The following is a 24,458-nucleotide window of genomic DNA, read 5'->3' as shown; positions in this document are numbered from 1 at the left end:
ATAGCACTCTAGGCCCCGGCTGCTTTCCGCTCCACTAAGTATTACATCTGTACGGTTTTCCGCTTTAAGCCGTGACATTTGAAGTGCTTAAACTGAGATATCTCCACTCCGTTAATTAAACACCTCTTGGAAGCCCAAGGCGAGGCGTGCTGGGGCTGTAATGGGACTCAGAAGTTTTGGCAGCGGTGCCCGGTGCCGGTGCCGGTGCCGGTGCCGGTGTTTGGCGTCGAGTGCTCTCGGGCAAGCGGCGAGGCACGTGCAGAGGAAACGAGTCGCCGTGGAAACGAGTCCTTTCATGATGCGACTCCCCAGGAGGCGCGGGGCCTCCAGCTGAGCCTCGTAACTCCCCACCCCTGCCCCCCCGTGCCATTCAGTCCACCCCTTCCTCCCCAAATCCACACTGAGAGAATTCCTTATGCAATCAATACTCTCAATCAATAATCAATGATAACTACCACAACAACAACAACAACAATAATAATAAAAAATAAGAATAATGATTATTATTATTATTATTATTATTATTATTTCCGCATGAAGACGGGCAAGAATCATTCCGTTGGTTCTCCATTTTGAATACGAGCCAGTTCCTTTCCTAGACCCACGAATGTCTCCATTTTGAATTTGTGCCAGTTCCTTTCTCAGACCCACGAATGTCATTAAAAGTGCATTTATCAGACACAGCAGCAGGCATAACAGTGCATTATTCAGTGGAGGGAAGGGATAAGAGTTATTCTTGCTACTCTTCTTTCCCGGTTCACTGGGACCACGGGTCTGACAAGCATCATTTGTCAGGTTCATAGCGAAGCAGTACCACGAACCCGACGAGTTTGATACCTCTGATCATGTGAGATATGTGCGCCTAAATTCCAGGGTTATTCTTCTAGTAACAGAATGGTCACAGAGTTCTGAAAAATCACGACACTGCTCCAAAATGGAGGCAAAGACTCATGTCGGCTCAATCAGTGACCTGCAACTTGATTAGCCGCTGGCTAAAAGTTGGTCGAGCCAATCATATTTCAGGAAACGAATCGCACACGACCTTGCCTTCCCCGCCGCTACAGTGCGGAATGATCAGGGGTCGTTGCTGCCTTAAGGTTCGAGGTTTGACTCATTCCACTCTCCGTAGACCCACTCATATCTGTGAAAAATATCCAACAGCGAAACGGATTGTTACTTTTGCTTCATACTTGTATTTTTATTTATTTATTTTTTTCAAGAAGAAAAAAGGGAAATAACATAAATATGTGACTAGTACTGGTGACATTAATAGCAATGGAAAATACATAATAATAAAATAAATGTTCTGGAAAAGTAAGAAGCCCTCAGGTCTCAACATCTAAAAGTTCCACCGGTCTGGCAAATGTAGCGTAGTATTTATACAGTGCCCACTGTCTGACGGGATAGAATGACACACACCCGTGGGATCTTTCTGTGCACAGAGGACCAAAGTAGCCTTAACAAGAGGGGTAGGGCTAAAGAGTATTGTGTTTGAATTATAGTCAAATTGTCAAATTGATTCAGAAAGAAACATCTCATGCAGCCTCTCTCTCTCTCTCTCTCTCTCTCTGTATGCGTTCTACCTGTCTTTGTGAATCACACATGTACAGTATACCTTCCTCAGGTGAGAGATCTGTGTCTGAATTGAGCCGATAGCTGAAGGAGTATACCCTAGTGTGAGGCCGGCCTCTTTAAATGCATTTCAGAGATGGAAAACAATGACTCCCCCCGGGAGTCCTGGTAAGCGATACCCTCCCGTGAATACACGTAAAATCAATATACACATAAAGGCACTCTAACCCTTTTCAGAATCTCTGGATTCGCACTGGGGTGGGCGCGAGGCCACTGCATCGGTAGGTAGTTGTTGGGAGGGGCCATCTGGAAGGCAACAGTGTGCGTATTTGTGTGTGTGTGTGTGCGTTTAGAGAGGGAGGGGGGTACAGGGTCTTCAATGCAAAAAGATGCAATCAACTGGGAATTGAATATTCTCATGCACTGTTAACATTCCAAGCCTGCTTCCTCCCTCCCTCCCTCCAACACCAATATTGTGATTATGAATTTGAATCCCTCCCGTAAATATCAGTAACCGCTCTGCCTGTTGCCCTCGGGGAAATACAGAGGATTCATTAAAAACATTTTGGGACTGACTGAATGTCAGCGCACTGCCTGTCAACTAAAATATTCATTTTCTCCGCTTGTGCTAATATTAATATAACTTCAAACAAACAGCAGTAGTAACTGCATATGAAATCATATTATTTTTTATGTGTTTAAAAAAAAAAAAAAATTATTGTGAAGGCAGATAGCTGTTTTATTTCAGGATTTCTTACTGTGCCCTCCAGGGATTTACACAATTCACTGTGCAAGCAGAGGAGCGACACAATAATACTGTCTGAAGTTACAGAATAAACAGTGACATGACGGTCCCACTGTACTGAGTAAAAAACCTCCCCTGTGTTTGCTGTGATGTATGCTGTCACAGCACGTTTGCAATGTAAACAGAGCCGGTTTTAATTATTCTCTAAGTGCAAATGTTTCGCGGTGTTCCCCTATGTGCTGTGCAGTACAATCACCCATAACCTAACCCCTAAGTCAACTCTTAACATATGAAACAAATGTGTGTATGATGCTTATATCAAAAAGTACATTATATCCTACATACTCCATTATAGTTAAAAGTTTATTTTACACTGAATGTCTTACTGAGCGTATGTTTTGCTGAAAGTCGCCATTTATATTTTTTGTACTATCATAATAAAGAACACAAACTCCCACACCGTGTCTGGCTAATCAATTCTAATTAATGCAGACATTCTAGAAGAAGAAACAAGACCTCAGGTGAACCTTTCCTTCCTCTGAGTCACAAACCTAGCCATCATTACATTACATTACAGGCATTTAGCAGACGCTCTTATCCAGAGCGACTCACACAACTTTTTACATAGGATTTTACATTGTATCCATTTATACAGCTGCATATATACTGAAGCAATTCATGTTAAGTACCTTGCTCAAGGGTACAACGGCAGTGTCCTTAGCCGGGAATCGAACCTGCGACCTTTCGGTTACAAGCCCAGTTCCTTACCCACTGTGCTACAAGCCGTCAGCGGAGAGTCGGACGAGCGGACCCGCTCCGAATCAACCTCCGCCCTTTCTACACCCAAACCGCCCCCTGAGCGAACGACGAGACGACGCGGGGAGAAGCGGCGCTCGAGCGGCCTCGTTTCCCGCAGCGCAGAGCACGTTCTCACGCCGACCATACGCCGCGCGCATCTTCGACCGCCTTTCGATACGTTCAGTCCGAACCGTCGCGAGGTTCGATGAACTGGCTGACACGAAAGAGAGAGAGAGACTCGGGTGGAAAATGGTGACTTCCCTTGAGCCAAACACTTCACTCTCTTTCAGTGTATATGTACAGATGCTGATCTTGTTTTATTTCACCTTGCACCCTTTTCATAGAATTAATGATATAGAATTTTAAAAAACCTCACAAATCCATTGGCTTTTATTGTCCGCCTCCTCTGGAAAAGGAGCAGGGTATGGAAGGGTGATTCAGCGTAGCTGTGAACCTTAGTCATTATATCATGGCCGCTTCAACAGCACAAAGAGCAGTGGGCAAATTAGCCAGCCAAGGCCCTAATAACCCCGACAGTGAATTACTTTTTAAAATGGCTTAAAACGGAAACGATTCTCAACGTTAAGGGTCGACTGAGGTAGGTTAGAATTATTGTGAAGGGATTTACATTTGCCTTTGCTACTTGAATTTTAAGCTTATAGCATATGTACTACTGAAGTGTTCTTTTCCTAAGCACGCAGCTTCATGTTACTGAGCTGAGTTTGCATGCTTACAGATTATATATTATTGATTTGAAGCCTCGAGCCTGTTCTGGGTGATGGATAAAATCATTTCTGCCTTCCATCTGTTTCCAACCTCTGTCTCTGTCTGTGGAAAGCGGTTCCCCCCCTTAGAGTGAGCCAAAAGCTGGCAAAAACACTGCTGCCATGCTGGGCAGCTGCTACGGTGCCTGGATCTGGGCATGGCATACAGTATCAAATCAAACGTAATGCCTTCGGATTATCTGCGGCGTGTAAAGCACCAGGCCAGAGAGCCCGTAGGTGTGGGAGCTGACTGACAGATCTCCGGGCACTGCTGACTGTCAGCGGAGGCGACGGGTAACAGGAAATGATGCGCGCCGATCAGTTTCGAAGCGACAGCGGCGAAGTGCGCCCGCCGTCGCTGAGAATTACAGACGCGACGGAGGAGGCCCGAGCAACGCGGGTCGTCCGGTTGCCGGCTTCGCGCCAATCGGCGACGGACGTAATCGAGCGTTAAAACGAGGGCTGCGAGATCCTCCTCTACGAAGGTTACGACAAACAAGCGCTTTTTGAAGCGCCGAGTCTGGCACCGTCTGGAGCCGAGGTGAGCTCTCGAAATGATCGCCCGGTTCGTACGGAAAGCGTCCGTTTTTCCGCGAGGCGGCGGGTCGAGGTTTCCCGCAGGCGGGCGCGGCGTCTATTTCAGGCACCCCGCGGAACATTCCGCTTCTCTGTGGCGCTAATTCGCTAACTCGGCCAAACCGTAATCCCAGGCAGAGACAGAATGGAGTCACATTCAGAGAATCTGGTTCAGCGCACACCCCCCCCCCCCCCCGCCCCCTCTTCCTTTCCCCAACCCCCACCCCCATCTGTCACACTCACGCACACACGCGCGCGCACACACACACACACACGCACACACACACACCGCCTGCCCGCGGTTACATAACCATAACATAATGTGATAAAGCTCTCTCTAAAGCCATCTCGATTCCCAGCGCGATTGAGCCAAACTCCAGGAATTACTGAATAATTTAAATCGAATGATGGCGAGGACATGGCTCGGAACCCGCCGCTAATTGAACTGCGGCTCCAGGTCCCCCCTAATGAGGAGGCGAACTGAGCGGCTCGAGCGTCTACCATCACCTGCAAACCGGAGACTGAAGCTCGGGCTTCCGAGGTCCTGCTTCTGCACATCGTTAACGGTAGCATCATTTAAAAAATATTCTACTCTTCTTTTTGACTGTATTTCTTTCCCTTTTTATGTGCTATTTCTTTCTATCTTCTCCCTGGCTTTGCCTCAGCCGTTTACTTGCTGGCCCAGTCTACTGTGTGCACCGAGAGTGGATGCTACCCTTATCACATGCTACACGCACGCAAATTCACACATGCCATGGCACTTTGTAAAACCCTTCACTGGCTTCCAGTGGTTGCATGCATTCAATTCAAATCACTCATACTGGCATACAACGCAACGAATGGCACCACCCCTTCCTATCTTCAGACAGTGATTACATCACTACCAGCCAGACCCTCCTGCCATTATGGAGTAGGGAAAAGGTACCCATCTGCTCAGTCTGTAGAATCTGCACGGCTACTACAAAGTGCTGTCACCAGAACACATGCGTGGCTTCAGTGATCAAAAGCAGTCTAGAAACACAGCGGCTAAAGTCAGTGTGTTAGTGACTGTAGTTGTTGCTTGGCGATGTCTTAATCGCACGCTCAAAAAAGTGAACAAACTCCATTGAGAGGCAGTGCTCATCGAGCGACGCTGTCCTCCCCCTCGTACAGAATTATCAGTCTTTCATCAGGCGGAAGGCAAGGTGGACGCGAGACCGTCGTAATGAATTGGGTAGTTATCTCTGGCGTTCCCAGCGCCCGGCGGACGATTTCTCACCGACTCTTCCTAATAAGAAGGGCCGCGTTTTCCGAGCGCGGCGGGGGTAGGCGACGCGACGCGGAACCGAGCGGGGGTTTTCATTTTTTTCCCCATCTCGCACGTGGTTTATAATGACTTTTATGTCCTTGTTTCAGAAAGCAGTGGCCGATCTAATTAACCTTCGTCGGCGAACGGGAGGAATCGCTGACTCGACCGTGTTCCGGTAATTGCCGGTGATTAGAGAGCGAGGGGCTGCCAAAGATTAGATTTGAGCTCCGCGTTAAACGGGGAGTTATTGCGACGCGTTGGCCGCACTTGCAATGCCCGCAGTGAGGAAATGATTCACTATGAAGAGGCAACACATTCAAAACAGTGATTTAGCATGGGGGGGGTGGTGGGGTGTATGGGTGGGGAGTGGGCACATAAAGAACAGAGCTCCTGGCTCTCCATCTTATCACCAAGGACTGATAAAAGCTTTGTCCCCTTGCATTTGATTTGAAAAATGATTCTGCTAAGCAGATACAGTCTATACCCAGGGGGCGGGATTCATAGAGTTTAGTGGTGATACATAACTATACAACCGCTTAATACTAATCTTCTTTCAGTCACAATACAGAATGTGAACTGAAACAAGCCAGCTTCCACAAATAAATACAAATACAAACACACAAAACTTTCAAGCAGACTGTTGATCCCTACAATAGCCTGTCATCAGCTAATAGCACAGCTACCACCAGAATCCGCCATTGTGGTTCTGCTCCAGGGTTAAGACGCAGGAATGTGGTGACCTGCAAAAGGCTCTACGTTGATTTCTAAAATAATTTACAGTCCAGAGAAATGCTTACATATTTCAAAAGTCATACACGCACATCTTCCTTAGCCAAGCTTTGTGTTCTGGGTTGAGCTGTGAAGAGAACAGTGCTTTAACCTCCTTTACGACCCAGAAACTAATTTTTGTCTCATGAAGGAAACATGAGTTCCTGGTCTTAATAATAGGAATCATATATTCTACTCTGCTGAAACAACTACAAGGCACATTCAATAAAAATAAAGAATATTTATGAAAATATTTTACCTCCAACATGTCTTGTCATCCACACACATATTATAAAAAAATTCAAACACTTAAACTTTTGTTTTTTTTTTCTGCTGGGGCCAAGGAGGATAAGGAAGGTGTTTGCCGTGCATTTCTCTGCACAATAAATAAATATGAAAGTGTATAAATGAATACGTAATAAGCAAAAGTAATAGTAATTCTGTAGAATTCCCACAATAGGTCAGGTATACATTTTCCTTTATTCTAGCGAATGGACTGGATTCAATGAATGTTTGCCCTTCACTTTGACCCTCAAAAAAACTCATTTTTTTTGAGGGTCAAAGCCGTTAATATTTTTCTTTTTTTTCCACAGGTGCACTCTGTAAGTTACTTTCTGGCATTCACAGAGCTCAACAGTGCCCGTGGGGAGAGAGAAAAAAGAATAACAATAACAACAAACTTTATTTAATTGTGAGAAAGTTAAGGAGCAATGTTGACTGAATCCAGACCGTTGTGTGAGGGAAACAATATTTTGTTTGAAGAGGACAGCTGCTGGATCTGCAGTGTTGTTGAGTCCCGCCTCCATCGCCGCTGGTGTTGGTCCACACAGAAAAGCCCAGCCGCTTCCTGAGCGGGTTTAATTAAGCAGATGCTATTTGATTACCCCCGAGTCACCGGAGAAAGGAAACGGTAAACCCGAGCGAGGGGGTTTGCGCAGAACCCCATTAAAAAGTACACGGGCTCTGTTTCGTCTCAATTCTCTACGCCAATTAGCTGTGACAGGACAAAGCCGCTCCGCTGGCTAATCAGTTCGCCGTCCCCCCGTGTCATTGATTTAGGTCATCGAAATTATTCAATAAGCCGTCAGCAACGAAGCGAAACGCAGAAGCAGCCGCACATCCAGATCAATAAAACGAGGACGGTTTTGTTTAAACCCCCCTTCCATGGATTTATTTTTTATTGTTTCGTTTTTCTTAAGGTAGAAAACGCAGCTTGTTTCTTTCTTTTTTTTTTTAGTTTAGTGTAGCATTGTCATGATGCCACTGCCAGTTTACAGTTTAATCTGAAGAGTTAGGCATGACAGGATGTTGTAGATTGTAGTAGAACACTACTGTAAGTACTGTAAGTCTACGAGATGCAGACTTATAGACTAATATCTTACAGACACACTGTTCTAAGTGCATAGAGTATACACACTGCATCTCAGACACACTGCTCTAAGTACAGAGAGTTTCCACACTGTAGCATAGACACACTGCTCTAAGAACAGAGTATACACACTACATCTCATAGACACACTGCTCTAAGTACAGTTTCCACGCTGTTGTGTAGACACACTGCTCTAAGAACAGAGTATACACACTACATCTCATAGACACACTGCTCTAAGTACAGTTTCCACGCTGTTGTATAGACACACTGCTTAAAGTACATAGAGCATACACATTGCATCTCAGACACACTGCTCTAAGTACAGAGAGTTTCCACATTGTTGCACAGACACACTGCTCAGTGCTCTAAGTAGAGAGAGTATACACAATGCATCTCATAGACAAACTGTTCTAAGTACAGAGATTTTCCACACTGTTGCATAGATACACAGCTCCAAGTAACAGAGAGTATACACACTATGTCTCATAGACACACTGTTCCAAGAACAGAGTTTCTACACTGCATCTCATAGACACACAGCTCTAAGTAACAGAGCGTTTCCACACTGGCGCAGAATCATTTCCTGTTGCCCACACGTCTCACTGTTCCTACGGCGTGGGCCACGGAGAGACTCATGGCTCGAGGCTCCAGCTATAAGCTTCTGCTCCATCCTGCGGCCAGACCCCGCTCCGCGGAATACCCACGATGCTCGTTACCGCGGTTCCAGTGGCCGCCGCGTCCTCAGACCTTTTAAGGAGACGAGACAGTCGGCGTGGCAACAGGCGGCGGAGAAGTGGAACTCAAGGGCTGACCCAATTATCCAAATGTGGATAAACACAGAGGAATGGGAAAGCAAATAGGCCCGGGCTTTTCGCTGTGGCACCACTTCGGCAGATAAACGAAACGTTTCCTGTATCCATGTTTCCCTCATCAACCGCAAGAGAAAATAAATGACCAGGGAGTTGGGGAGGGGGTTGGGAAGGGGGGTTGTGTCTGGAGCATGTTTACATGACAGATTACATTACCAAAAACATACAGAGTAAAAAAAAAAATACAGTCAAATGTATCTTACAACATACAAAATAACTCCCGAATGCAGCAATCGGTAAAATACAATCAAAATGGTGGAGGAGTTGGTTTAATTTCAGGTGCCATTTTACATGTGAAGTACAAACAAGCAAATGCTACTCACACCCCATACCTGATCACAAAATAGAAGGTTCTGTCTGTGGTGCATTCAAGGTAGAGCTCGAAAAACACTATTTGTATGCTCTACATTGCACTTATGCAGTGAAGCACCCATATCTTAGTTCTGGTTTTCAGCTGGCATATTGGATTATCTCGAAGGCACATTCCACTTGTTTATCCATTTCTAAAATAGCAGCAGTGTAGTGTAAGGTGTAAGGAACTGAGTTTATACCCTGGAGGTTGTTATACAGTTTGCATAACCTGAAAAGCTGTTGTAAAGTGTCTATGAATAAATGGATTGCATGAAACTGTACTGAAAATCAAATAAAAGCCAAGTTGTATAATCATCCTTTTGGTTTTGTCGAAATCAACAACACTGGCAGTGACAGTAGTGTGGTTTGTGATTGGAAAATGGGTTAAAGCTTACCCAGTTTGAATCTCAGCCCTCCAGCAGGAAACGCCACACTAATCCTATTGTTATTGTATTTTATTGATCTCTTCTCCGTTGGAAGGTTAAAAAATTTTTTTTTTAAATTTATTAATGAATTAATTATTTTTTTATATAGCTGTGGTTTCCTAGATATCTTCCTTGCAGTGTTCTCTATCTGAAACCGACCACTAACCCAGCTATCCATTGCTACTTAATTAACCTGCCTGGTTTAATAAACTACACTGAGAGTAGGATTGGCTGCTTTGAGCCGATTCTTCCAGGATGAGAGATGAACATCAACAAAATTGGCATGTGGTAATTGATGGATTATTATATTCCATTTCCATGATTGGACAGATTAATTTAGTGCTCTCCTGTACAGTTCATTTGGACTTTATGGTGCTATGCACATCCTCATGGAAATGGAACATTCAGAAAATATATTATAATGTATTATCAAGCCATTCAGTTTTGGAACAGAGGACAGTGTCTCTGACAGGTCACCTTGCATGTCCCCCACCCCCTCCCCCCCACACACACACACACGCACACCTCTACCTTTTCTCTCTTCCTCCCACACTTTCCGAGCCCTTCTCTCATATCTTCTGTCTCCCAACTCCCTCTAGTTCACTACCTCACAGACTTCCTCCTGCCTCTTCCTCTAAATTGCTCCCTTTCCGAAAAAGCTCTCCCCATCACTCTCTCTAAAAATCACTCACAACACAACCCATGTATGTCTTCCTGTCTCCACCAGTTCCTCAAAATCTGCACCCCTTCTTTTGTCCCAACCGAAATGTTCAATACCCATTGTGTTCAAAAGCGGTGCCAAAATATTTTTTGAGACGGGAGCAGGTATGTTAGCGATGCCTGATTCCTATTGGCCCTTGGTTTTCCAAGATCACTCCGATGACCATGACCTTTCGTAGTCTATGCACCTTCGTTATCCATCCTGTTTCCTGGTCCTTCATGGTCCCTCTGAACCAAGATTTTTCCTTCTTCATGGTTGCTCTTAATCTGATCCACAACCCCCTTACCTCTGCTGCTGCACAATCCTTCTGGAAACCATCCATCCTGCTGACGACCATTCATGATCCACAATCCCACCTGATACCTAGCCATCCTGGGCCAAAATTCCCCCTGATCTTTCCAATCCAGCGATATTCCGGACTCTTGCTCTAACATTAGTAGGCTGGGAATTGTGTTCACTCACACTTTCTGACAAGAAGGTTAATTATTTTTATTCAATTGCTTCTATGGTTTCTCTCAATGTGTGCACACCTACACATATTTAAAACCTGTATCAATCTTTATGCATTTGGACTCATCTTATTTTGCCTCAATATTTCAAATAATGTGTTTTTTAAGAAATGGGAAAATGCTAGTTTTCTGAAATACATTGCAGTATATTGAACAGAGACTGTAATTAAATTTTAAGTGTACAGGTCAAAACCAGTATTGATTTCACAACTCTAATCCAGTAAGCATATGTCTGTGGTTAATGCCATTATAGTTATTGTGGCATAATAGAGCTTGAGAATTGCCTCCCTCTTTATTTTTCTTAGGCTGTCAAGTTTTAAATTATAATGGAATTACAAAGAAAACAAAGCATCTCCATACTTGCATGTCAAGCTTTTTCTACGGGTGTTGTTCATAATTTGTGATGTTTACAGGCTGGATTTTTATTGCGTGCTTTATTTTGGAGACGAAGCGGTCTTTAATTATGTCGTTTGTAGATGTTCCCGTGTAAATGAGGGACACAAACGGCACAAAGGCGCGCGGTGTTTACGCCGACGTCTCGCGTGACTGCGCTTCCATTCATTCCCTTCACTTTGCCTCTTCTTTTGATTCTCAGCATCTCCCTCCACCGCTGTGTTAATCGCGCGCCCATTAAACTTCCCATTGACGGTGCTCGGAATGAATAAAAACAGCGTGACGGCACCAATTACAGAGGTGAGAGGAGCCGGAGCAGTGGAGAGGAGAAAGCTTATTCCTAAATCACCACGCGCCACAAGTGCCTTAGCTGCGTGCACTGAAAGGCGTACCAGACTGCCTTTTTCCCCCTGTGTATCGCGCTTAAAAATAAATAAATAAATAAATAAAATAAAAAAACTTGCGACTGCTTCTTTAGGTAATTGCCTTCCCAAGACATGCTGGCGGGGAAAGTAAATGATACGGGGAAAGAAAACGCGCACGTTACGTTAACTTTTAGATACGTTTAGATTTTCTGAACTGTATGAGCGCCCATCACCTATAAATCTGGTTGCCAGGTCTAGAAAAAGGCATGGAAAAACCCGCGCCCAAATGGAGTAAGGTAGCCGGAAGCTGGTGGCAAGTACCATAACTATGCCAACAGTTTATCGCTCCTTGTTTCCTTGCATTGTATTTACGTCCTCCGCCAAATAGAAGTCACAATAATCTTTTGAAAAGGGTCTTCACAAAGAGGCTATCTCATTTGCACAACTTCAATAATCTTAGTTGATAAAGTAATTGCCACTAATTAAGCACAGGTGATGACTGACAGCGACGATTTACATGATTTACATGCACCACTCACACGTTAATTTCAGTGCGATTACTTACTACTTGTTTTACAGGAGGATGATGGGAAATGCCCACATTAAAAATGTTTTTTTTTTAAAATAATAAATTCACGATTCAGCTAATTAACTAATCATGGTCTTTAATCAAGCCTTAGTAGAATCAGGTGTCTTAGTGGTGGGCTAAAACAAAAACCTGCAAGCACACCAAGCCTTTTCAGATAAATCTTATACGACAGGCTCGGGGCGTGCTTTATTTGGATGCATTTTTCTTTTTACTGCAGTGATACTCAATCCTAGTCCCAGAGTGCCAAAGAGTTTTCTTTGTTTTTGTTTTTTCCTTAAGATCACTGACTGATTCAGACCAGAGTAACCAGGTGACCTGAGTTAACTGTGCAATCAACTTCTTTGACTGAGCAATTTTGAGCTACTCAAGTTCTGAGTAACAATGAAAGCCAGCAGACCCTGCAGCTCTCCAGGACCAGGAGTGAGGACCACAGGCTCAAAGACATGCTTTTCACAGCATTTCAATTTCCATACATGTTCACAGTCCTGCCTGACAACAGCTCTTCTTAACTGTGCTATCTGGCTGGCAGTCCAAGAGACCTTGCCTCCTTTGTGACCAAGCAGGAGATGCTGCGTAATTGGTCGATATGATGCCAGCAGTAGCTATGCCAAATAATGACATCATTAAGTGATGATGCAATTATTAAGCAATTATTTTATTTATGGAAGCTATTAATATATTTCTGGTGTGTATTTTTATTTGTAAAGATGTTTGGGGAAATATTGTAAGTAGAAGTAAATGTGGCCCTTTGGCCTACTGAGTAAAAAAGTAACCAGGCTAAATAAATGTTTCCGGTGTCAGCAGCTAAGGCCAGGGGGCGGCTAGCATTTCTCTCCTAGCGCGTGCCAACAGAAGCAACAATTTTGGGGGCTTCTCAGCACAAATGATGACATCATAAACCTGAACCCTCAAAGGACTTTGCTCTAATGTTTGACGAAGAAGCTCCCTAAAAAATCCTGAAACTCCGATAGAGGTTGGCCGTATGGAGAGTGTAAAAATATAATCTGCACTACACATTTATAGCAAGTTATTTTGAGAATATGAGAAATAATTTAATATGTCAAAATATCTAGGATGATTCATGAATCGTGATGGTTTTGGGTTGCTAAACTTGATGCTGTAATCTTACAAATTATACAGCACAGCTACTACAAGGATTACATCTTTTGTATCACAAACCGGAGAGTTGGGGCCTGTGCAATCTTGCGCATTCCCAGTATCCATTGCACGAGAGGCCGCTCAGGAAGTGATGCAATCAACCTCCAATCTCGCTCATTGAAAACAGCGGCGTTCTGTCATCCATCTATATACTGTTAATGGCTGAGACACCCATACTGACCTTTTTTAAAAAATAAATTATTTATTTAACCTTTATTTACCCAGGGTTGGTTTGCTGAGCACGGATGCTCTTTTGCAGGAAAGCCCTGCTTCTATATTCTGAAGAATTGGAAAGACGCTAGCTGCTGTAAAGCCACACACAAGAGAAAAAAATGTACTGACAGAGCGGACCATGGGTTGCCATATTTTAACCTGGCAAAATCAAACAGATTTTCTTCACTGGTACGTTGTGTTTTATTTAGCAGTGTCTGTCGAACCTCATCAAAAATGTCATCACTTAAAGGCTTCCACAGTCGGTGTTCTAGGCAGTTAGCATGGACCTTCATTCACCACAGAAATAGCTGAATACTGTTGGCTGTACAAACCAGCCTTGCCGGCTACTAATTTGGTGTAAGCCTGATATTGACAACTTGATACTTTTCCTTTGAAGTCCACCTTCAAACACTCGCGGAATTTCTTTCAAGGAAACTTAAATATAACTTTCAGGTTCAGATTAAATAAGCATGGACATAACAGCGATGACTCCAGAGTAAACTATCGAAAATGGTTCTGAACAGGTGCTTTTCAACTAAATTATTAGGTAACACGTTAAAAAATGCATTTCTGGTGCAATTTTGATGATCATTTATTTTTTGCCTGGGTGAACATGAAAGGCATCCATTAATGAATCAAATATTAATAATGTCAAACTCTTCAGCACCAGAATTTATTAGCTTCTGTTTAAATACATCAAACAGAGCACATGGAACCCCCCCCCCCCCCCCCCCCCCCCCCCCCCCCCCCCCCCCCCCACACACACACACACACACACAGCTGAGAACACAACATGTATGTAATCAGCTCGACATGGGTCATACAGGTAGATGTAACGTTAGAGTGAAGACAACAGGAACCCACTTCAGCATATTTAGATCCATTTATTGATCCACGAGATGGCTCTTTTTTTAGTACAACGCAACAAGACAGTAACGCCGAGCACAGAAAATGAAAGAAAAAATAAAACAGTATAAAAAAGCTCTTTATCGGTTCCCCAAAGGAACAAAACCACAGAAAATTAAGACATAAAAAAAAAAAAAACCAGGGAGAGAGAGATCATGTCCCGACTCCAAAATAATAAAAAATATGAAGCAACAAACATGCACAGTCCTTCAATCTCTGACTGATATGATTTTTCTTTACTTTTTTGTAGGGGAGGAGGGGGAGGGGTAAGGGAAAGAAATTCAAGACTGTGATGTTGTGCCACAAAAACAGACAGTCCACAGCATTCCCAAGGTACATCAGCAATTGCAATTTGTAAACATTAAAACCCTCCTTTAAATATTCTTATTCCTACTGTCAATCCCACTCGGATGGGATTGTGACGTAGAAGCTCTCTGGCCTTTTGTTAGCAGTGGAATCTCAACAGCTTCCAGGTACTAATGATCTGGGGGGAAAAGGGGTGTGAAAAATCCCTGAACCTTTCCTTTGACGTTATGCTGAAATAACCAGCATCACATACATATCACGGTGCAAAGGCTTCTATGTACAATCTCAGATGCACGGACTTATTGAAAAGACAAATTTCTTGAATCTTAAAAAAAAAATAATAATAATAATAAACCAGAAAAAATGATAAAAACACATACAAAGAAAAATGCAATCTCGTTGCTTTCGTGTGCACACCGAGAGTCTTTTTCTCATGTTTACCAGGAAAGACAAGATCAGCGAAGGATGGGTTTATTCATCTTTTCCCTAGATAAGCGGCTCCTTCGCCCCGACCTCTGAGGCAAACATCGCACAGCACGCGGCTCACGCTACCAAAAGGTCAGAGAGACCGCAGGAGAGACCGCTCCTACACGTTCAAGGTAATGTTAAATATGACCGACAGATTTCCTTAACTGTTCACATCGCCTACAGTACATACATATGATACAACATGAGAACGAGGTTCAAGGCATTTTTTTCTTCTTCTTTTTTGTCATGTGCTGATGGAACTGCGTTGATCCATTTCTGACCAATGGGCCCCCTTGATCTGAAACTCGTACAGACAGACGCACACACACACACACACACATTGTTCAGAGTCTCACGATGACGCTGCCGAAGCAAAACAGGAAACCAATATAGTGAATCGGATACTGTAGTTCTCACACAAACCCGGTTGTTCGACAGCAGCCGAGGCAGGGAATCTCCAATCCCACCCCAGAAAAGTCCCACTCTGCTGCAGAGCGTTAGGGGTTCATTGGTAACCCTCCTCCGCCCCCACCCGATTTTTGAAATGTACCACTTTAGATGGTGAGGTTTCACGGTGACCCTTTTCCATCTCTTTAACCGTGCCGGGACACAAACAGCAAAAAGAGAGGCAAAGACGAGAGAGAGGAACACGGAAGATTCCAGAAACGGTCCTGTCACTGTTCTCGCTCGGTCCCCACCCAACTGGGAGTTGAGCGCTAGTCCAAGGCTGGTTGACCCAGCCTAAAACTCCAAACCCACTTCAAATGCTTCAAACGCTTTGAAAACATTTCCTTTCCTCTTCTTACTTTTCATCCTCTGTCGTTAACCTGTTTGAATTTTTTTTTTTTTTTTACATTTTTTGCTTTGTCTTTTCAATTTTTGATACAGTAGGCAAAGTCAGGCCGAGTCCAAGAGGAACAGGAAGTTAGCGAGCACTGAAGCGAAAAGACGCTCACTCCAACCTCCACCTGGACATACCCTATCTGGGCGACCCAGATTTAAAAAAAAAAAAAAAAAAAAAGACATTCTGTGAAGATGCTAAATGGCACAAATCCTGGTGATGTCACGTTAAAATGTGGGGTTTTGAAGCGACGCTTGGATCGTGAATGAGCACTCAGAGTGAGGGAGGGCGAGCGCACATTCGTCCATTCGCAAGCTGATTCGCATTTTTGCTCTTTTTCCACCGAGTCCAGCAGGCAGCGGTTGAATGCAGTCATTTACCACACAGTCATTGTGGACGGTTCAGACATGGAGCGCATTTCTTCTCCATCGCTCATGTTTCACTCTGAAATACGGCCTGGCTGGTCTTTCCCGACTTGGCCCCGGTGACTCTCGGCTAATTTCACCGAACAATGTCCATAAATCAGCCGCAGCGGAAAAGGACACCAGCTAGCTTTCGTACTTGTCCCACCACACTGGCTCACCCAACAAAAAAATAAAAGAAAAAGTGAAAAAGACAAAGCAGCGAATGAGAAAAAAGATTTAAAAAAACGCAATCTATAATTAAGGCGGCTAAAAAATATTGCAGAGTATTTTGGCCCCTGTTTTGAGACAGACTGCCAGAACAGTCAAAGTCCTTGACCCCAATCACTACAAAGGATCAAGAGTGGAAAGAAGGGAAAAATAAACAGTGAACAATGAATCTAAATTAAAAACATTTAAAAAAATGAAATCTTCTTTGGAGAGGAAGGATTTATTTGGTTAGGGTGTGTGAATTTAAAGAAGTAAGATGTTCTAAGGGATTAATAATGGGGTAAAAGAGGTGTAAATAAATTATTAGACAAAAAAAAAAGTAACTGGTCAGTAATTGTTGACTAGCCATTTTAGCTAGCGCAATTTTGAGCGTGCACTAGCGCAAGACCCGGGCACCAGCAGGCTTCATCCAGCTGGCGGGAAGTCCTCACGCGGCAAGGGACGTCACAGTGCGTCATCGAACCCTTACCCCATTTCCCCACTGCACAGCTGCACTGCCCACATTTAGGGAAGAGGGAGTAAGTAGCCTCTCCCATCTTGGGGGGGGGGGGGGGGGTGGGGGGGGGGCGTGTTTTGGGGAGTGAGGAGGCAGAGGCAAAGGCCAGCGCAACCCCTCCTTTCAAAACAAAGACGGGAGGGAGGGTGAGAGGGAACACACCCGCAGTCCGCAAGGTCGACACCCGAGGACGCCGACGCCTCGTTTTATTTCGGAGGAGGGCGAGGTGGAGGTGGGGGGTAGGTGGGGTTTTGGGGGGGGGGGTGGGGGGTGGTTGAGCTCACACCCACTCCTGCATGGAGCGCTTGCAGTACAGTATGTGGCGGGAAGTGCCCATCCGTTTGAACTGGAAGATGGTGTAGACCAGCACCAGCAGGCACAGCGCCAGGATGCAGGGGATGACGATGGCCACCGCCTTCACCGTGCCCGCCGTGTTGTCCAGCTTGATGACGATGTCCACGTCCTCCTCCGGGGGGCGCCAGTCCCGCTCGGGGTCCTGAGACTCGTCGCAGCCCATGAAGTCCTTCAGGATGGACCTGGGGTAGCCCGGCTCCACCCTCAGCTTCTGGTTGTTGAATTTCCAGTACTCTTTCCCTTTGTAGAAGTACGTGAAACCTGCAGGGGTTTTGGGACAACAAGGGAAGAAAATGAAAAAAAGGCCTCGGTCAGTTTAGCTACATTTGCCATTAAGGTTGTTTTTCTCTTTAGCATTTGTTTTTCAGAGGACAGATTCATACTGACACTGATGAAGTATGAAGAAATCAATAATCTGATGCATTATAGTATAATATTTATAGTTCATGTGAATTTCCGGTGCTCCCCTCTAATCTTCAATGCCTTTCCCTATATAATCTAATGCACTCTGTGATTTTTCTTTTAGAAATGTGTTGTGCACATTAAAATGCATATTGCTTCTCTGCGCACCTGCACACAAATGTTTTTCTTTCAAATTTATGCCTATATTAAATCTAACACATCTTTAAGTGGTCCTAACAGGGATGGAGCCAGCTAAGGTCACCAAGTCTAACTGAACGTACAGTACGCGCTGTGTTCAGGCGGCAGTGTGGACCGTGCACGTTTAGAGAGAACACGTGGCCGGCCAAACTATGCCTGGCAACACTGTGCCACCCTTCACGCACGGATGGGCGCGGCCACCGCCAAAACCGTGATCTCAGCACGCCGGGGGGAACGAGAGAAAACGCGAACCCCCCGCGTCTCTCCACCTGTCCGTCTCCAAAACCAGGAGTACGCTGACACCCCTTCCCTCCGACACCCATCTCCTCATCCTCGCCATGTGACCAGCCCTGGCCAATGAGAGCATCGCTCCGGCCCCTGAGGCCACTCCCATGGTTCCATCTCCCTCAAGGATGCCAGATTGGCCTTGGGAACGGGTCTCAATGTCCGTTTCCTCGCAGTCTGTCTGACCTAGTACACTCCGTTCCCCTTGTGAAATTTGCTTAAACACTCAATTAATTAATGAACTAACCTCAGCGAAAAGGCAGGGTCGTACCCAATCTGGCATTTAGGACTTGAGCAAGTGGAAGTGGAAATGACTATTAGCCATATTTATGGGCCATAACATTGACAGTTATTGGCTTATGCAAATCAGTCAGTAATTGTGATTGTTGTGCTTTAGAGCCTTGGTGATTATAGTGATGTCCTACAATGCAGTACAACACAGCACCTTAAAATAAATGATGCTGCTCATTTAGACTAATGTGAAAACGATGGGAACCTATGCAAGGAAACCAAAAAAAATAAATAAAAATCAAGAGTACATAAAATATTTGGTTAATGTCCCCTTCTCCTAAAGTCCATGGGTGATTTTTCGAGTGAGTTTTGAGGTATCTACCGTTGGCTTTGTCCACAAAGGCCCCCTGGGGGGAGTCTGGAACACCTTTCCACACTGTGATGGGTTTGGGGTACCCAGGGTCCATGGTCCTCATCTCCTCATTGTATCGCCAGTACCTTCAAACAAACCCCCAAAAAAGAGTACAATTAAAGTGTCTGTCCTTATTTTTTTAGTGGATTTGGCAAACATCTGTGGTGGCTGGTGGTCACAAAAGTTTGTTTTCACACTCCAAATACCAGAGTTCCATTTGAAACGAAGCTATTACTGGGAGCACATCGAGTGCTTATTTTACGTTGAAGATGATCCAGCGGTAATGTATTTTGGAGGAAGAAGACTGCATAGAGACGACCACCAATGTCGTCTGACATGGTAATATTGAGCAACACATCAAACCTAATTTTAAAGATGCTTTTTGGAATTTTTGACGCTTGCTCTTTGGCATTCGGCTTGCAAGTTCCTGTGCGTGCGTCATCACATTTGAATGCTTTTGGGATTGTTGCACCCGACACCACCAGTGGAAAACAGCACATAGAGGAGCAATTTATGACATTGAATTGATATTGCTACAAAAATGCCACTGTGAAAAGGTATCTAATATGGCATTTTATGGCATTTTTTATTATGAAAAAATAGAGGATTGACACTTTAATATCCTCAACTGCACAAAAAATAGTGTGCTTAATATCCTTGGCTGCTAACAAGAGTGGAAATGAAGTGTGGTGATAAGCAGTCTATTGCTGTCATTTTCAATGGCACACAGAAAGGTTACATCATCCTCCATACACACAGAACAGTAACATCATCCTCCATACAAACAGACCAGTAACACCATCCTCCATACAAACAGAACAGTGACATCATCCTCCATACACACACAGAACAGTAACATAATCCTCCATACACACAGAGCAGTAACCTCATCCTCCATACAAACAGAGCAGTGACATCATCCTCCATACACACAGAGCAGTGAGATCATCCTCCATACACACAGAGCAGTGACATCATCCTCCATACACACAGAACAGTGACATCATCCTCCATACACACAGAGCAGTGAGATCATCCTCCATACACACACAAAACAGTAACTTAATCCTCCATACACACACAGGGCAGTGACATCATCCTCCATACACACAAAGCAGTGACATCATCCTCCATACACACAAAGCAGTGAGATCATCCTTCATACATACAGAAGAGTGACATCATCCTCCATACACACAGAGCAGTGACATAATCCTCCATATACACAGAGCAGTGAGATCATCCTCCATTCACACAGAGCAGTGACATCATCCTCCATACACACAGAGCAGTGAGATCATCCTGTGTAAGCACCCACAGACATCATGCCAGCTTCTGCTCTTAATTATTTCATTACCCCTATCGTTTACATACTCATGTGACATGTGACACTACATGTGACTGCGGTCTCATCTGCAGCCAAGCAGGCGTTGGTGTATAATTGAATAATAAATAAAATGAAGAATTAAGAAGTTGGCATGAAATCCAGGAACAGATGCAGCCCTCTGGGAACAGGGTTCCTCCCCCATCATAAAGAATACAGCGATATAATCATCTACAAGCACCCTGTACGGCGATATCATCATCTACAAGCACCCTGTACAGCGATATCATCATCTACAAGCACCCTGTACGGCGATATCATCATCTACAAGCACCCTGTACGGCGATATCATAATCTACAAGCACCCTGTACGGCGATATAATGATCGACAAGCACCCTGTACGCCGATATCATAATCTACAAGCACTCTGTACGGCGATATAATGATCTACAAGCACCCTGTACGGTGATATCATCATCTACAAGCACCCTGTACGGAGATATCATCATCTACAAGCACCCTGTACAGCGATATCATCATCTACAAGCACCCTGTACAGCGATATCATCATCTACAAGCACCCTGTACAGCGATATCATCATCTACAAGCACTCTGTACAGTGATATCATCATCTACAAGCACCCTGTACAGCAATATCATAATCTACAAGCACCCTGTACAGTGATATAATGATCTACAAGCACCCTGTACGGCGATATCATCATCTACAAGCACCCTGTATGGAGATATCATCATCTACAAGCACCCTGTACGGCGATATCATCATCTACAAGCACCCTGTACAGCGATATCATCATCTACAAGCACCCTGTACAGCGATATCATCATCTACAAGCACCCTGTACAGCGATATCATCATCTACAAGCACCCTGTACAGCGATATCATCATCTACAAGCACTCTGTACAGTGATATCATCATCTACAAGCACCCTGTACAGCGATATCATAATCTACAAGCACCCTATACAGCCATATCATCATATACAAGCACACACAGCACAACAATATCATCATCTACAAGCACCCTGTACAGTCATATCATCATATACAAGCACACACAGCACAGCAATATCATCATCTACAAGCACACACAGAGTAGTGATGTCATCAGCTACAAGTATATACATGACACAGCAATGTCATCATCCATAACCGCAAAAGGAACACTGATGTCATCATCCACAACCACATACAGAACTGTGAAAACATCATGCACAACCACGTGTAGTGCAGATACCATGTCTTCAGCCACATACTGTACAGTGAGGTCATATAGACAGGAGGAGCCAACAGGAGTTCCGGGGATTGTGATTGGCTGTGCCAGGACTCACCTGTCCCCTTTGAAGAAGTATGTCTTGGCCACATCCTCCCACCACACGGCTGTCTCAATGCTCTGCGTGGGCATTCCGCTCCCGAACATGGAGATATCCTGGGGGTAGGTGGGCTGCAGCGTGGTGTCTTTGAACACCCAAAATCTGTTCCCTGCAAAACAGAGTCGCAAACAACACGGTTCACACCACAAGGCCTCCGCCGAGCTGGTTTTTAAACACACAAACCACACCGCATTGACCAATGAGCGTGACGGGGGGCTAGCAGGACAAACAGGGGAGAAAAGGACATTGATAATGATCTGAAATGGGTTATGGAGGGGGATTTGAATGGATCCTATTCCCAGGACAACACAAGGTCACAACAGCTGTCACCCCATGAAAGGACTTATATGTCCCAGATAGATTCAATTTCAATTGCTTTTCCATTTAGGCACCACAAAAGCGTGACGCTCATTAGAGACCGACATCATCCAATGTATCGCACGAGAACTGTATGGTTTCCAGAAGCCCCTTGTCAGTGACCGCACCTGTCACTTACTCCTGAATGAACAAGCTCCCGCTCGATTCAGGGAACTGCCGCTTCCGGAAAAATCTGAAGCCAATTCCACAGGCTGTGTGTGTGTTTCATCCTCGGAAATAACCCGCAGCTAACTGTGGCGATGGGCACCGACACTCCCTGCCTTCCAAACAGCGATTTCTAAATGTCACAATATCTCAGTTACTTGAGCCATCTCAAAACTGCTGTTGTGCGCAATCGAGCCGTTTGGGAGGGGGGGGGAGGAGGAGGGGGGGGGGGGGGGGTAACTGAAGCACCAGACATGCTCCGGAGTTTATGAGGAGAAGCGTTTCGATCTACCCGACTCGGGGACCTCTGGGTGAGTTTTATCCTCTTCATGTAATAGGGAAGGAAAAAAAAGTGTCTGGTACAGGGATCTCAAACTCGAATCCTGCGGGGTTATCGTTGGCTACTTTTTTTTTTGTGTGTGCGTGTTTCAGAACTCAAGTGCTTAATTAACATCATTGACCTGCTAAAGATCTATTTGGAGTTAAGGGCAAACTGCATTGTGGTTTTTGATTAAATATGGCCTTGAGACCATTACATTACATTACAGACATTTAGCAGACGCTCTTATCCAGAGCGACTTACACAACTTTTACATAGCATTTTTACATTGTATCCATTTATACAGCTGGATATATACTGAAGCAATTTTGGTTAAGTACCTTGCTCAAGGGTACAACGGCAGTGTTCTACCCGGGAATCGAACCTGCGACCTTTCGGTTACAAGCCCAGTTCCTTACCCACAGTGCTACACTCCGACCAAATCACACTGTACCCACTCCCTCCCTCTCCCTCCCCTCCCCCCCCTTAAAAAAACGTGAAAACTCACTAAACCGCTGTAGTAGACTGGTGGAGCACTGAAAGCCCCCATGGTGAACGGATTCGCTTTAGGGTCTCGAACGAGCGTTTTGACGAGACGCCTCAGAAACGTGTGGAAGACAAGGCTTCTATGCCACGCTCACGCTTCAGCGTGTGGCCCATCTGCCCTAAAATAACCCGCGTCCCAGCGGCACAGGAAGTCCCTCTATGGAGTCGGCAAATGGGCTGGAAAAGCAATCATTCCATCACCGGCGATGCTGAGCAGGAGCGGGAGAGGAAGAGGGAACACGCGAAGGGACGCAGGAGTCAACATTTTTGTCAGAAAAAGTCACTGAAACGCCGTCTAGGCGTTCCAGGTTAAAACCCGGCTGTATTTGGTTGAAAAGCGAAACTTTTCTAGCTGACGAGGATGAAGCCAGGCTATTTCCGGGTAAAACCTGAGCCATGCTGGCGTCAACCTGGTCCATTTATGTCAAAACGTCTCTAAACCTAGATTTCCACACCTCGAGACGTCTAGACTCCGCCTACTGCTGACTGGGCAAAAGATGCACTGTCTAAGAGGAGACTGGAACCCATGCCATTCCGGCGTATAATCCAGGGAAGTAAACACATGAATGTGTGTAAACGCAGCCCCTCGGCTCCGCTACTGCCTGCGCTGCCCACGCCAAAAAGCGAGGGAGGAGGAGGAGAGTGAGTGGAAAGGAAGGGTTTCTGCCCGTGGCTTATCGTTCTGCTCGTGAATATCTGATCATTTGTCGATGCCAGGCCCTTCCAACGAGGGGATAAAACGGCAGGGAAAGAAAGGGCGAGGGTGTTATCGCTGGCTTTTTATCCTGGAAATAATTCAGCAGTTTAAACAAAACAAAAAAAAAGAAAAAATAAACAGAAAAAGGTTTGGGCACAAGGTATTGAAGATATTGTGATGTTAGATCAAATATTTTCAAACCTAAATGCCTTGGTTTTTGTTTCAATTCGCTCTTTTAAAATGAAAATAAAGAAATAAAACTCTCCTGACTCAACTGACTTTTCTTTTAGCTGCACTTTCAGTCTGATGTGCTTCTCCATCATGCAGGTGAAGTAGGCTTTCATCTCTCCTTTTATTGGTGATGTTGCAACGAGGACACCTGCATGGCCGTTTGAAATTTGAAGTGTAATGGTCAAAAGATGTACCTTACTGTATGAGCAAGCTATGCCAAGACCTCACCGCTGCTCTCGCTCTCTCTCTCTCTCTCTCTCTCTCTCTGTCTCTTTCTGTCTCTCTCTCTGTTGTTTGTGTGTTTGTGCGTGTATGTCTGTGTTGTGTGTGCGCGTTTCTCAGTGAAGGATTAACTCCCTGCTTTCCTCGGTTAAATACAACAACCGCTCTCCAGATAAACCTCTGTCATAAATC

General features: G+C 44.8%; 1 protein-coding gene across 2 annotated transcripts in view; it reads right to left on the bottom strand.

Moving 5' to 3' along the window:
• Nucleotides 1-14,340: 14,340 nt before the first annotated feature.
• The window catches only part of LOC118234709 (matrix metalloproteinase-16-like), a 45,906-nt gene continuing 35,788 nt past the window's right edge, over nt 14,341-24,458 (bottom strand). The window contains exons 9-11 of one of the 2 annotated variants that reach the window (XM_035431477.1): nt 21,688-21,838; nt 18,978-19,093; nt 14,341-17,740 (exon numbers count right to left, since the gene is read on the bottom strand). In XM_035431477.1, the coding sequence (XP_035287368.1) occupies nt 17,406-17,740; nt 18,978-19,093; nt 21,688-21,838 (602 nt within the window). In that variant the 3' untranslated portion in view covers nt 14,341-17,405. The remainder of the gene's footprint in view (nt 17,741-18,977; nt 19,094-21,687; nt 21,839-24,458) is intronic. The other variant, XM_035431478.1, reaches the window with a different exon arrangement.

Source organism: Anguilla anguilla, chromosome 8 (genome assembly GCF_013347855.1).
Source record: "Anguilla anguilla isolate fAngAng1 chromosome 8, fAngAng1.pri, whole genome shotgun sequence".
Classification (NCBI taxonomy): domain Eukaryota; kingdom Metazoa; phylum Chordata; class Actinopteri; order Anguilliformes; family Anguillidae; genus Anguilla; species Anguilla anguilla.
The sequence above is the reverse complement of the archived record's forward strand: the minus strand, read 5'-3'. Positions and strand labels throughout refer to the sequence as shown.